At 37.6% G+C, this 12,757-nt stretch overlaps 3 protein-coding genes across 5 annotated transcripts; all 3 read right to left on the bottom strand.

Moving 5' to 3' along the window:
- Positions 1 to 1,993: 1,993 nt before the first annotated feature.
- On the bottom strand, positions 1,994 to 4,292 carry LOC135933989 (brachyurin-like). Its single transcript, XM_065475474.1, has 8 exons — positions 4,146 to 4,292; positions 3,486 to 3,570; positions 3,340 to 3,432; positions 2,988 to 3,276; positions 2,774 to 2,934; positions 2,620 to 2,712; positions 2,355 to 2,509; positions 1,994 to 2,297 (listed from the first exon to the last, which is right to left on the bottom strand). The coding sequence occupies exons 1-8, from the start codon at positions 4,197 to 4,199 to the stop codon at positions 2,127 to 2,129; spliced, it is 1,101 nt and encodes a 366-aa protein (XP_065331546.1). The 5' UTR covers positions 4,200 to 4,292; the 3' UTR covers positions 1,994 to 2,126.
- A 1,740-nt stretch (positions 4,293 to 6,032) lies between these two features.
- LOC135933988 (brachyurin-like) lies at positions 6,033 to 8,223 on the bottom strand. The gene is made up of 8 exons (XM_065475473.1): positions 7,989 to 8,223; positions 7,475 to 7,574; positions 7,328 to 7,420; positions 6,990 to 7,278; positions 6,776 to 6,936; positions 6,618 to 6,710; positions 6,376 to 6,530; positions 6,033 to 6,318 (listed from the first exon to the last, which is right to left on the bottom strand). Exons 1-8 carry the CDS (start codon positions 8,043 to 8,045, stop codon positions 6,148 to 6,150), a joined length of 1,119 nt encoding a protein of 372 aa, XP_065331545.1. The 5' UTR covers positions 8,046 to 8,223; the 3' UTR covers positions 6,033 to 6,147.
- A 2,412-nt stretch (positions 8,224 to 10,635) lies between these two features.
- On the bottom strand, positions 10,636 to 12,498 carry LOC135948324 (uncharacterized). 3 transcript variants are annotated; one of them, XM_065497541.1, is made up of 7 exons: positions 12,190 to 12,498; positions 11,886 to 11,973; positions 11,747 to 11,827; positions 11,624 to 11,695; positions 11,310 to 11,420; positions 11,034 to 11,176; positions 10,636 to 10,962 (listed from the first exon to the last, which is right to left on the bottom strand). In XM_065497541.1, exons 1-6 carry the CDS (start codon positions 12,244 to 12,246, stop codon positions 11,058 to 11,060), a joined length of 528 nt encoding a protein of 175 aa, XP_065353613.1. In that variant the 5' UTR covers positions 12,247 to 12,498; the 3' UTR covers positions 10,636 to 10,962; positions 11,034 to 11,057. The 3 variants fall into 3 exon arrangements, with proteins under 3 accessions (XP_065353613.1, XP_065353614.1, XP_065353612.1); XM_065497540.1 differs by having other exon boundaries at positions 10,643 to 10,962; positions 11,034 to 11,182; positions 12,190 to 12,477; XM_065497542.1 differs by lacking the exon at positions 11,624 to 11,695 and having other exon boundaries at positions 10,638 to 10,962; positions 11,034 to 11,182; positions 12,190 to 12,486.
- Positions 12,499 to 12,757: the final 259 nt, after the last annotated feature.

Raw genomic sequence — 12,757 nt, 5'->3', positions numbered from 1 at the left:
TGTGCATACCATAATAAAACTTAATGGTCCGCCAGAGAAGCGAAAACTCCTGAGATTTTGGACTTCCCAGGCTCCTCACCCCACAACGCTTAGTTATCGAATGTTAGAAAATCCAATCTGCTTTTGAGATTGCTCGCCCCTTGCAGCATACTAACTAATTAAATTTGACATAACAAACATGGATGAAACGTATATTTTTAGCAGTCCGGATCAAATTTTCGAGCGGTAATTTATCCAGCAAACCCTTAGTGTTATGTTAAATTCACCTCGGATTACAATAAATTTCACCCCTGGCTACTTGCGTGATTTGGTTTCACGGGACGAATGTCCACCGTTTCAATGCAGTCCTCGGTGCGGAGGCAAGTGGCCCTTGAGTGGGCTGGGTCCCTGAAATGTGCGGCCTGGTGCGCCCATGTTATCCGTTCGCGGTGTTATTGGGACCCGGGTTTCAGCATTCGTGCTAGTGTAGTGCGCACCCATCCCGGTCCTCGGACAGGGATAAAAAGAGCAATAAAAAATAATGTTCTATCCACATCAATTTAACTAAAAAAATTTCATGGATCTAACTCAACACAAATAGCGGAAGCAATCAACATAATTATAGTCTACCGCGCGCAACTGATTAACGCTGGAGCTATATATGAAACAAATCTACAAATCTCGCTTCTAAGAGTGGTTTTTTATACTAACAATAATAAAATGTGCTTGAAAACCCCGAACCAAAACTGGTGTTCTTCTTCTGCTAAACAAATTGTACCCGTGTAAAAATTTGTAATTAAAATAATAAATGAATATCTAAGAGCACTAGTGTCGCTCTCATTACTGGTTGTATGAAAACCGCAAATTGCATGCAAATAGAATGCTCATCTTGCTTCGATAAGCGGTGGTTTACCAACAACTACATCTAATAAAAAGTAGTTTCAGCCGTGACCATCGAGCGACCAACTCTCAAAATTACTAGAATGTGTTTCTAAGCCTGCGTTGAATTGTTATTCATGATTTAATACGATTTTAAATTTGGACAGTCCAGCCTGCCACCTGCCGCCGATGCAACGCCGTCACCTGATAAAGTTATGCCCAGTCCAGTGCCCTCTCCGACGCACCGTGTTCGCCAACAAAGGAGATTCGTCGCGACTTCCTCAAAAATAGCCAGATTCAATATTTTGAGAACACTAGCACCGCCGCATCACTCACACAGATCAACATCTGAAGTAAAACGACAGTTTAACTCTCCCGGCTCTAAATTAGATTTCTAGTGACTATTGAAAACGATGATTTCATGCACAGCTATAAAATAATTCTTATTTTTCACTACAGAATTTCTTGCATAAATCTCTTTCAAGCTGAGCCATGACAGTCACGTATTTGAAATCTCTAGATGATGCGACGCCGAATTCCGTGCTGTGCCCTTGATCCCATGACTGACGCTGAGTAAAGCTTTTGCCAAAAAGACGACAAATAATTTCTACAGGCTCCCTTATTACTTTTACGAAATGTAAGAAACAGGCCCAAATAAAATCCTAATTTATTTAAAAGTTACAGATGTCAATTTTCCGTAGACTCCGTCCGTAATTCAGAAAATTTTGATTGAATTGTTTAATTTCTATGAAATTATACCTTGGACGGCTTGGGCAGTATTTCCCAACCAGTTTACAGGACAAAACGTAAGGCTGCATTTCTAGTTTCAACAGAAAACTTGCTGGAGTGTATTAAAGTGGTATCCAAAAATGCTTTGCCATGTTAAATCCTATTAAAAAATTATCTAATTCTCATTTTGAATTATTCTGCGAGAGAATACAGAGCAAAAATTTCGATACAGCCATTAAAGTATCACAAAAACTTAACTCATAAAATTTATACCATTACACCAACTTAGCTCAAAACATTTATCTAAATTCACTATAACTGATAACTTATTTTTAAAATTTCAGGAGATTTCATTTTCAAATGTCAAAATTAAAAATCTTGTTTAGGGATGTTTTGATAAAAACAATTTTATTCACATTGTTTTTAATATTTATTTGAACAAAAACCAAGAACAATACATTTGTTGTATTTTGTGATTCTTATTATGTTTTGTTTTTATTTACAAAATCAGTTTGTAAACCTAAAACATTATGTTTAAATTATGTGAATGCCAGCTTTGTCGTTAACTTGATCCATTTCAAGTAAGGTGACACGAGAGTGAATGAACTTGGATAGAGGCTGGGACAGGGCAAATTGTATGAATTAATACCAACAATTTTCTCAGTTCCAGCTACGTCATCGATGTAAACGACAGGTCCACCAGCATCAGCCTAAAACAAGGCAATCATTATTATCAATTTTTTAAATTTTGGTTAATGTCCTCTTACAAAACAAAAGCCTTCGGTTGCGGAGGCGGTGCTCAAACACCCAGTGTTTCCTGGGTACGTCACGTACGTTTCTTGTGTTTGTGTTTGGCACGTGGCTTTAGGCACAACTCTCACGTCGACAAAATTCAAGGGAGGAGTTGCTGGTAATGCTTGGGCTGAAAATGACACAAAAAATTAGTCACAGGAATTGAGAGCGAGTCTCAACAGATTGCAGTTAAACGTATTTCCCAACAATAAAATATATTATGAGGTTAATATGGCTTACAATCGTCTTCAGGTCCCCATCCAAAGGTCCTTAAATCAACTCCACTTAAGGTAGCCACACTGATGGTCGAAAGTAAGATTGAACTAACCGCCGCTGAAACCACAGAAAATGCGATTGAAAATCATGTGGGAAATCATCATAGGCATAAACTTACCTCCAAATGCTAGGGGTTTAATCAGCTTAAGTAGCGCAATATCATTTTTCAAAGTATTTAGAACGAAATCGGGGTGAACGTAAGGGGTAGCAGGGATTGCGGGGAGTCCAGTTACCTGAGGATCAGTTGATGCGCCAGCAATTACGGTAATAGGAGCGACCCTATGAACAGTGCTTGCATGATTAATAGGAATAAAATTTAAAAAATTACTCACCCTACGACGCACTGGGCGGCAGTAAGCACCCAGAATTTCGATAAAATAGCACCTCCGCAGAACTTATTTTGCGTGCCGAGGATAGGAGCGCCTACCACTAAGACGTTGTAAGTGAACAGCACATTTACCCCACCATTCACATCAGTTCCACCCAATATTCTTGCGCGTCGTTGCGTATAATTCGAATTTGATCTCTGCTCTTCGTTTACTCGGGCTAGATTTCCAGCCGTACACGATATCTCATTTTTGCTAGCAGTGCCACTCTTCAATTCGGTATCTGCATCCGAGTCTAGAATTCATTGAATAGATATTTCCGTGAAAATCAATCAATTAATTACATTGATCAATTTACCATTATCGTCGCGCAATACCTCTTCCAGAAATCGTTGGGTTTCAGCTTCGTTGTAAGAAAAATCATCCTCCAAATCGGTATCGTCTTCCGGTGCTGCGGAATTCCTTTCTGTCTAGCATTATAATTCTACATGCTTAATTACTCACGCTGTTCTTTTGCAGCAAATTCCAATAATTCCTTGCCAGAGTAATCCACCAATTCGATAGTTCCTCGTATTCCATAGTTTTTTGCCTGGGAAATTTGAGTGTAATAATTGATAACATTTATACGATAGCAATTTTTCGATTTCCATTTATTTTAAACACTTTTAAAGCAGTGTATTTCACTTGACCACAAGTTTGAGAATTTACAAAATAAAGTGGGTATTCAAATGAATATTTTACTGTCCATACTCAATTAAATAGGTACTCAGAGTTGCTGCTCTGCTCTTTAGTAATAATTTTTATCGTTTTTACAATTGGCTATATTATATATTTATTTGTTGTATTTACTATCACAGACAGATTACATTTAGTTTTACTAAACACTAACAGCAATAAGATAAAAAAAATCTTGTTTCAAGAGGCTATTTTTAAGACAATTTTAGGCGTTCCCTCAAAGTTGAAAATTGCAAAGCAATAAAGACTAAACATAATTTATTTACGAAAAATATCAATATTAAAACGATGCTTATATCCACATACTTCTATAACTCTTCACGTGTGTTATATCCTTTCTGATTGAAGCAAAACTAAAATTATGTAATTTATTTAAAAATATCGGAGATCATCTTTAAAAAGTTATTATGGAAAATATGTGTTACTCACCCTAGCACACTGTGCGAGGAGTGCTAAACAGAGCAGCCATTGCAAGGAGCTCATTGCGGATTTGCTCAAGATGCTCGCTACTTGACTAATGCAATTATGAATTCGCGCGGGATATAAATAGTGTCCCCCTACCTTCTGTAATGGAGAGGTGGATACAGCCAGGTTGGTGATGTCATATGAATTTGCTGCAGCCTCATTATTACCTTAATCATCATATCGTACATGTATACCCGAATATAACTCCCAAGACTGGACAAAACTTTAAATTTATCTCCCTATCGCTTGATTTCGATCGGAAAAATTAACCTATTATTCCGCTCCTTATTAAAGTATATAAGTTCGCGCCAGCGAAGTTGTGCATTTTCAATTAGTGCTCTTACTTGATTCCAAATTCTCTATTCATTTCACGGTGATTTATTTCCCTTGGTGAAATCTATAAATTTGAATTATCATTAGTGGATGTCTTTTTATGAATGTATTATAGGTGAGAAATAAACTGCAGGGTTGAAATGTCAGGCTTTATTTAATATGTTGCTGGCCAGTCGGGTTTTAGTCTCGTTGTCAGCAATACCAAGTAGGGTTTATTTACTTAAAATAGCTCTAATGAGACTTATAAATTCAAGACTTCGCAGGATCATTGTTGTGGTGACCTTCTCTGTAACACCACGAAAAATGTTATACATACCTGGTTGTTCCCTGTAACTTACGGAGAGCTGGGAAAACTGTCTGACGTACCGAGCAGACCTCCGCCTCCGCCGCCGCCGATCTCTCACTATTTATTCTCTCTATCTGCTGCTGGTCCAAGCCATTCTCAAAAGCCTCTTCCTCGATATTACTAATTCTGCCTAGCTAAGTATTATCTTTGCTCTCTTTAATTATGCTTCCAACAATAAAGTCACTCTCCTTAAACTGTGATCCACTGAAATACATATATTATTCAACTCGGCTAAATAATAATGCCAACAATCGGTCATAATTATTACCAACTCGGCTGCTCATGTGCGGCAGCGAGTCGGAATAATTATGAGACTTTAGAAATATTAATTGCCTCACTGCCTGTGAGAAGTCAGAAATCCTCAGAATAAAATCTGCCCCTTGCTGGCCTGGCAAGAGCGCACGACTAAATATTTTCAGCAACCTCTGAACTCTAATAAATAGTTCAGTTTCTCCAAAAATTAGCAAACTACGAAAATTGCAAACTGATTGAATAATTAATCTCCCTTTTATTAATTACGTTATTTTCTTTGAATTCTCTGTATTTATCAAATGAAAAATATAAATTATATACTGCGGTTTAACTTTGTAACAATGATTAATGTTGGGATTTATTGAAACGTAAGTGACTTTCACAATTATCAAAAGGCTTTCAATCGCGATATTGGCTATATTTACTGTTACGTTAATTATTAAAACGCAGACGAGACTTTGACAAAATGCTTACTGTGTCTGGCTGGCGCGTACGCTAGTTGTTGCTCGGCAGAGGTCGGAAAACCATCACAGAGGAAAGCCCAAATCATGCAGCCTCCTCGGTAACTCGGGGGAGAGGGTGCATCTGGCTGCCGGTTGTACTCGTCAGTCAGTGGTTGGTTCAAACAAATCGTGCGCTGAGGGCGCGAAAACCACGTGTAAGTTAAACAGTGCTCGTCTTACGCTTTCAATAGAAATGCCAATTATGTAAATTATACGGTGCTATTGATTGTCGATACTGGCGCCTGGTCATGGCGCCTCTTAGGTCAGTAACAGGCCAAAGAGTGACACAACAAATGTAAATATGATTATAGGCGTATTTATCAGTTTAATTAAAAAAATTCTGAACGCCAAAAGTCAAATAAATTCAATAATACGTTACAACCATAAGTTATTTTACAGGACCTGTTAAATAAAACAATTTCATTTAAAATTCAGATTTTTATTGTTACTATTAAAAATCAAATACATATTAATTGTTATTTGTAAATGTTTTTTATTTATTTTATTTTTTACTCTAACAGTTCACATTAATTTATGTGACTATCAGCCTTGTAGTACTTCTGATCCAGCCCAAATAGGGTAGTACAACTGTGTACGAGCTCGGATATAGAGTGGGGCAGCCAAAGCTGTAAGAATTGACCCCGACAATTCTCTCTGAGTCACCTATTTGATCGATGTAAGTGACAGGTCCACCAGCGTCAGCCTAATAATGAAATCGGCAAATAATTAATAAATTAAATTTTGCGTAGCATCAACTTACAAAGCAAATGCCTTTCGTTGCCTCTGAAGAGCTCAAACATCCAGTATTTGGTTGGAAAACCAAATACGATCCTAGTAATTTCTGGAGGCACTCAATTTTTTTAAAATTGTACATGTCGACAAAATTCAAGTTAGGTGGTGCTGGTAATGCTGTGGCTAAAAATGAAGCAAAAATATAAGTCCCAGGAATCGAATGCAGGTTTCAACAGTTATATATTTTATGAGGTAAATAATGTGGCTTACTATCGTCTGCAGGTCCCCATCCATAGGTTCGAAGACTAATTCCAAGTAAAGCATGGATAGGAACAGTCGAAATACGGATTGTACTTATTGTTGCTGCAACCACAAAACATGCGAGTTCAATCAATATTGGTTATCACCATTAGCATAATTATGTATACCTCCAAGTGTGAGGGGTTTAACCAACTTTATCAGCGCGATATCATTAAGCAAAGTATTTAGAACGAAATTGGGGTGAACGTAAGGGGTTCCAGCTATTGGGACGATTCCGTTTCCTATAGGATCATTTGTTGAGCCAGCATACACTTGTATAGGGGCAAACCTATGAATTGTGTTTGCATGATGGAAGGGTATAAAATTTAAAAAAATACTCACCCTACAACGCACTGGGCGGCTGTGAGAATCCATAATTTCGATAAAATAGCACCTCCGCAGTACTTATTTTGCGTGCCGAGGATAGTAAGGCCTTCCACTAAGACGTTGTAAGTGAACAGCACATTTACCCCCGCAAGCACATCAAGTCCTCCCAATATTCTCGTGGGTTGTTCCGTATCATTCAAGTTTGACCTCAGCTCATCGTGTACACGGTTTTGGTTTCCATCCGAACACGATATCTTACTTTTGCTAGCAGCTCTCGTCTTCAATTCAGTATCTCTGTCCGAGTCTAGAATTCATTGGGTTAAAATCAATCATTCAATTATTGTTCAATTTACCATTGTCGTCGCGCAATACCTCTTCCAGAAAGCGTTGTGTTTCAGCTTCGTTGAAAGAAAATTCATCCTCAGAATCGGTTCCGTCATCTGGTGCTATCGATTTTTTTCTGTCAATAGCATTCTAATTCTATCTGCTTAATTACTCACACTTAGTGTCTTTGAACTGTTCTTTCGCGGACAATTCCTTAATTTCCTCGGCAGAGTGTTCCACCAATTCGATTTTCCCGCTTATTCCAAAATGTTTTCCCTACGGAAATTGGAATAAAATAATTTTTTGAAAACCTCTGGGTATTTCAAAATCCCACTAGTAAATATTTCTAATCAGTAGAATAAAGAAATGAGAATTAAATCGAATTGATTAAATAATTCTTAATGAGTCAGGGATGTAACAAGCATTTAATTTCAAATAAGGATCTAAAATAAGCTTGTCTTTGAATTTTGAATGTGATTTTCTTTATAAAATGTTGGACTTATTTAAGGAAATAAAAACGAATTGAAATTGAAAATAATATTTTTTGCTTTGGAAAGGCTCAAAATTCTGTTAAAAATTTACTGAAACGGCAACAACACTTGTCTAAAAAAGGGGTTTGCTCACATATAATGTGATACCAACAACAGTGGAGATCCACCATACATTTAAGTATGGACTTTAGCTACTCACCATAGCACAAACTTGTGCGAGAAGCGCAAAACAGAGCAGCCATTGCAAGCAGCTCATTGTTGATTAGCTCAAGATGCTTGTTACTTGAAAAGTAAAATTTTAAATTCGCACGGGGTATAAATATATATAGCGTGTCCCCCTTCCTTCTACTATAAAGTGGAGACCAAAAATCGGGTTGGTGATGTCATATGATATTCCTGTGCAGCTTTTTATGTATTCTCATAAATCCGCGTCCATTTGCTTATGTATTCCTTAATCCAATTTATGGGCAAGTTTGGTTTGCTTAAAATAGTAAGCATTGCACAATTTCTATTTAAGAGTTCTAGTTTTCAGGGGTCGAGTGCAGTTGCAGGCTGGATGCTCAAGGTTGGCTCCCTTGCTTCGCCATGATGAGTCCATTTGGCTTAGGGAGGAATGCAAAATCTTTTCTACTTACACAAATAATTACATATTGCGCTCCCATCAAATTCACACCTTTGAGGGGGCGTCAGCACAATACATTTTTTTCTACCCTAAACAAAAATAAAGTGAATAATATTCATTATATGCAGTAATATAAGCCGGAATAAAAGTTTGAATGACTAATTTTTTTTCTATTTATCTTCCCTTGCTTTACGCCTGAATTTTCTTTTTTGATAACTTGTGGTGTAAATTCAGTAAGTTTTAAAACCTTTTGTTAAAATATAGAAACCATAAAACTCTATAGAATGTATATATGTCACTTATCTCGCCACACTGCATATAATTACAGTCTGTGAAGCTCTCAGCTACAGGTTTGATTTTATGTGAAGAAGGGTGACACTTCTGGCGTACAAGTTGACACATTGTATTGATGGACAAAGCCCATGCAAACTCGAAATATGACAAAAAGTCACATACTTTTAAATCTTACGTCTTGCAGAGGGCGTAAAACCGTGCAACCAAGCAGCGGCGCCCGTAAATATGCCGGTGTCCAGTGGAGCAGTTTCGGCTTCCCGAGGGAGAGATAAGGCGATTCATTTTAATATAAGCTCTGCGCGCAGCCTCTCAAGTTTCGGACCACTCCACAAAAATGAAATAATATTCAAGAGGCTGAAACAAATAGAAATTCTGGAATCAGATGCAACAGTGGCGAACTATTATGTGATTATATATATACAAAAAATTAGAAATAATATATGCGGAGCTTATAAGGTCCTAATAGAGCCACTGGACGGATAATAAGGGACCAAAGCGGTCTTATATTAAAGCGCCAAAAATTCGTCCACAAAGTATCTGGAAAGGAATGAAAAGCAGATAATGGCGAGGCGCCTCCCAATCCGTTCAGCTATTTGAGCATTTCGAGTCGCTTTTGGACTAACCACCTTTTGCCATCTCTGAAATAGGGCAGCGTGTAATAGATCTCCGAAATGCCCCCATTGCCTTGTAGCTCCAAAGAATGCTTGAATAATGCGAAGTCAACGGGCTGGTTTTAATTTTAATAATTATTTTACTCTTAGAACTAAATCACATCAATTCTCGGACAGACTTTGTAACATTGTTGGTTATCAACAAGAATAAGTAACAAATATTTATATTCAAATTACGCTACCTGGAATATAAATTTATAGGAAGGAATTAAGATGCGCAGTGGTTTCCTATATTATGAATTTTATTAAAGCTGTAGTTGTGGGCTGCGTGTGTGGACTGCGACTTGTGGTAGATGGGACGACATCGGAAAAGTGTAGACTGGGCTGCGTGGCTGAATGTGTAGTGGTAGTGAGGCTCGGAGAGTGGGACGGATTAAAGACTCGGGACGTGTCCGAGTGGGTTCGTCAGGGACTTCGGTGAAGCGTGGCGCAGCATCCGAAGTGTGGTACCGCTTAAGCCCAGGCGGGCGATCGACAACATCGGGGACGGAAGCTACATCGTCCTGCTGCGATGGCGATCTTTACGTCTTACAGGGTACTCGTCCAGTTTGTCCTCAGGGTTGGTCCGGTCGTCTAGGCTGCTGCAGGAATTCTCTCTCTTTTGAATTGAGTCGCGTCGGTTTATATATGCTCGTCAAACAATGTGATTAGTCTGTTGTGTGAATTTGTGTGTTGCAGAATGGTCATTGTTTGACGGAATGTAGGTACCCTACAAATTAAACACACCTTTTATGTTACTCACCCTGGCATCTATCACCGTGAATTTAGATGAGGTACATATAGCCAAGACCACATTCCGTCGAGTTAGGTTAGGCAAACAGCAGCCAAAATCTTTATATTTCGGATTTCGACTCCTATCCCTAGAGAAGTAGGGTGGAAAGTGATGATTATTGGTCCATATATATTAATTACGATTAGACTCCCTTCCTTTGTACTCCTATATTGTACGATAAAATAAATGGCATCTGCAAGAGAAGTTTTTTACATTTTAGGAGTGGTCATACACATGCACACAAATCATAAAAATTCGTCCATATACTAGCCTTATTTCTTCATAACGCAGTCCTTATTGAGAATTAAAGTATAAAGCGAATTTTGTGATGCTTTTGTAGCTTCATCATTAAATTGCACTTTATTTTTTTTTTCCTTTAAAATTCTCATGCATTTTTCATCAATAGTTGCTTTTAAACTCACGAATGCATCCCAAAACTTAAATTTTTGTGTTACGAGGAAAAGTATCAGGTGTTACTGGCATTCTCTTACAAATGTTGCTCAAATTGGCACGTATATAGGTTGGGTCTTTAATTACATTAATTGTTTTTAGCATAATTTCGACGTATATTTCGACGCATTCCAAAATCGACCCTGTACATATTTCGGATTAATGGAATAAAAATTAATTTGAATTTGAATTGAATCAGTCCAAGGTACGGAAGCTTTGTGTCCCCCCACTCGAAGCATCTCTTGTGTATTGAAATCAATAACAGAATCGCAACTGCGATTTCAAAATTTTATTAATTTAAACAATGAAGCAATTTACAAATATTTTTAAAATTTACATTTATGGATTTGAGCCATTGCTGCACCTGAAAATTTAATAATACGTCAGAAACTCGTAACATGCTGAGCTACTCGATGTTTTCCAAATTTTACTTACTGTCAATGTTAAATGCAAGTGACGCTATGTGCTGCCAGATTCAAGGATACTTGGTTCTGTTAAAAGGGCATCCACCTCTCCTGTGGTGCAGGTGTCCTCAGTAGCAATCTCTGTTGTTTGGTCGCTAAATGATCGCTCAACACCTGAAACTGAAACTAATTTTATCTAGTTTATAATGCTTTCAGGCAGAACTATTTGTAGCTATTACGGAATCTAAAGCAGTAAATTTCACAATGCGACTCAGATAAATTATTTGAATCCATTAAAGCTTGATACCATCATTATCCTGTGTTAATCTTTGAAGGCCCTCTTCGGTGGCGAGCACGATTTCCTCAGTACTTGTTTTGCTATTTTCGTCTTCTTGTTCACTTATATGCCTCTTGACCTCTGAAATTTCAAAAAGCTTTACGTTAAAATTAATAAATCATTGCATCAGCGTTGATCACACCTTCGTCATTTTTCTCCAAATTTAAGTGTGGTGTGCTCTCCTATTTCCTCATTTTCTTTACTTGATAGCAATTCAATATTGGAAACTGCCAGCGGGCATGTAATTGAAGTTGGACATAGCATAATAACAAAAGCTTAATTACCGTCGGAATCTTCTAGGAGCATTTCAAGAGTGTACTCCTGAGGGTCTTCCTCGCCTTGTTCACTCTTAGACGCTTTTGAAAAATGACGAAGTTAAGAAAACTGCAATCGACGTCAATGCTCACCATCACTATCTTGCAGCAGTTTTTCGAGGGTGTATTCCTCTTCTTCGTGTGGTTCATTAAGTAGTTTTTCAATGTGCGAAACTGCTGGTTAAAATATTCGTGAAATATTTTCGAAGAGCAACTGTGAGCTAACACTTACCGTCGGAATCTTTTAACAAATTTTCCAGAGTGTACTGCTCCTCAGCTTTGTCTAAATTTGAATAGTCGACTGGATATTCAGTTGTGACCTTTTGGATTGGAAAATAAATATAATATTAATGGTTTATGAATTTAAGATAAATAATTAATCGTTAATTTCTTAAGAAAAATCTAAGAAGCTGCGCTTTTCAAACTTAATATGTCCTGACACACCTTGCATTGAAAATATTGATCCCAGTATAATATATATTCCCACCCTTCAACTTTCAATGATCTAGTAAGATTTAAGGAGCTAACACACTTACTCTTGCAAAAGCTTGAGCCAAAATGGCAAAAAGCACGATTAGCTGTGAAGAGCGCATCGCGTCACTGCTGGCCGTAAACTTCTTTAACACTATAATGTGTTAGAATATTTTGTAGTAGTGAATATTGGCTTTAAAAAACGATTCCCCACCACGACAGCATCTTAAAGCAGATAAATAATGAGGAGCAGTGGAAAGCAACACGTTATTGGCCCATCGATGGTATTACAAAATTGGGTTGATTGAATGTGATGTCCTGCTCAGAGCAGCTTCTCATAATAGTGGTGCGGAATTTCTTACCGTTATACCACCAAAATTGGCTCAGAAATGTATAAAAAAACCTTGTATAGGCTGCTCAAATATTAGCACAGGGACTAATTCCGTAAGAACGGTACCGTTTTTATGAAAACGGCTACGATTTCAATTTGCCTCTTATATTTAAATCGAAAAAGTCACTATTATTTTTGGTAATACTGTAAATTTAATGTGTGGGCATCAAATGGCGTGCTAATTCAAAAAATTTAGTTTTCCAAAATCGCACTTAAATTGCCCATTTTAGTAAGGGCCCCAG

The sequence above is a fragment of the Cloeon dipterum genome, chromosome 1 (assembly GCF_949628265.1).
Source record: "Cloeon dipterum chromosome 1, ieCloDipt1.1, whole genome shotgun sequence".
NCBI lineage: Eukaryota > Metazoa > Arthropoda > Insecta > Ephemeroptera > Baetidae > Cloeon > Cloeon dipterum.
Note: the sequence above shows the minus strand (reverse complement) of the source record. Positions and strands in the feature narration are given on the sequence as shown.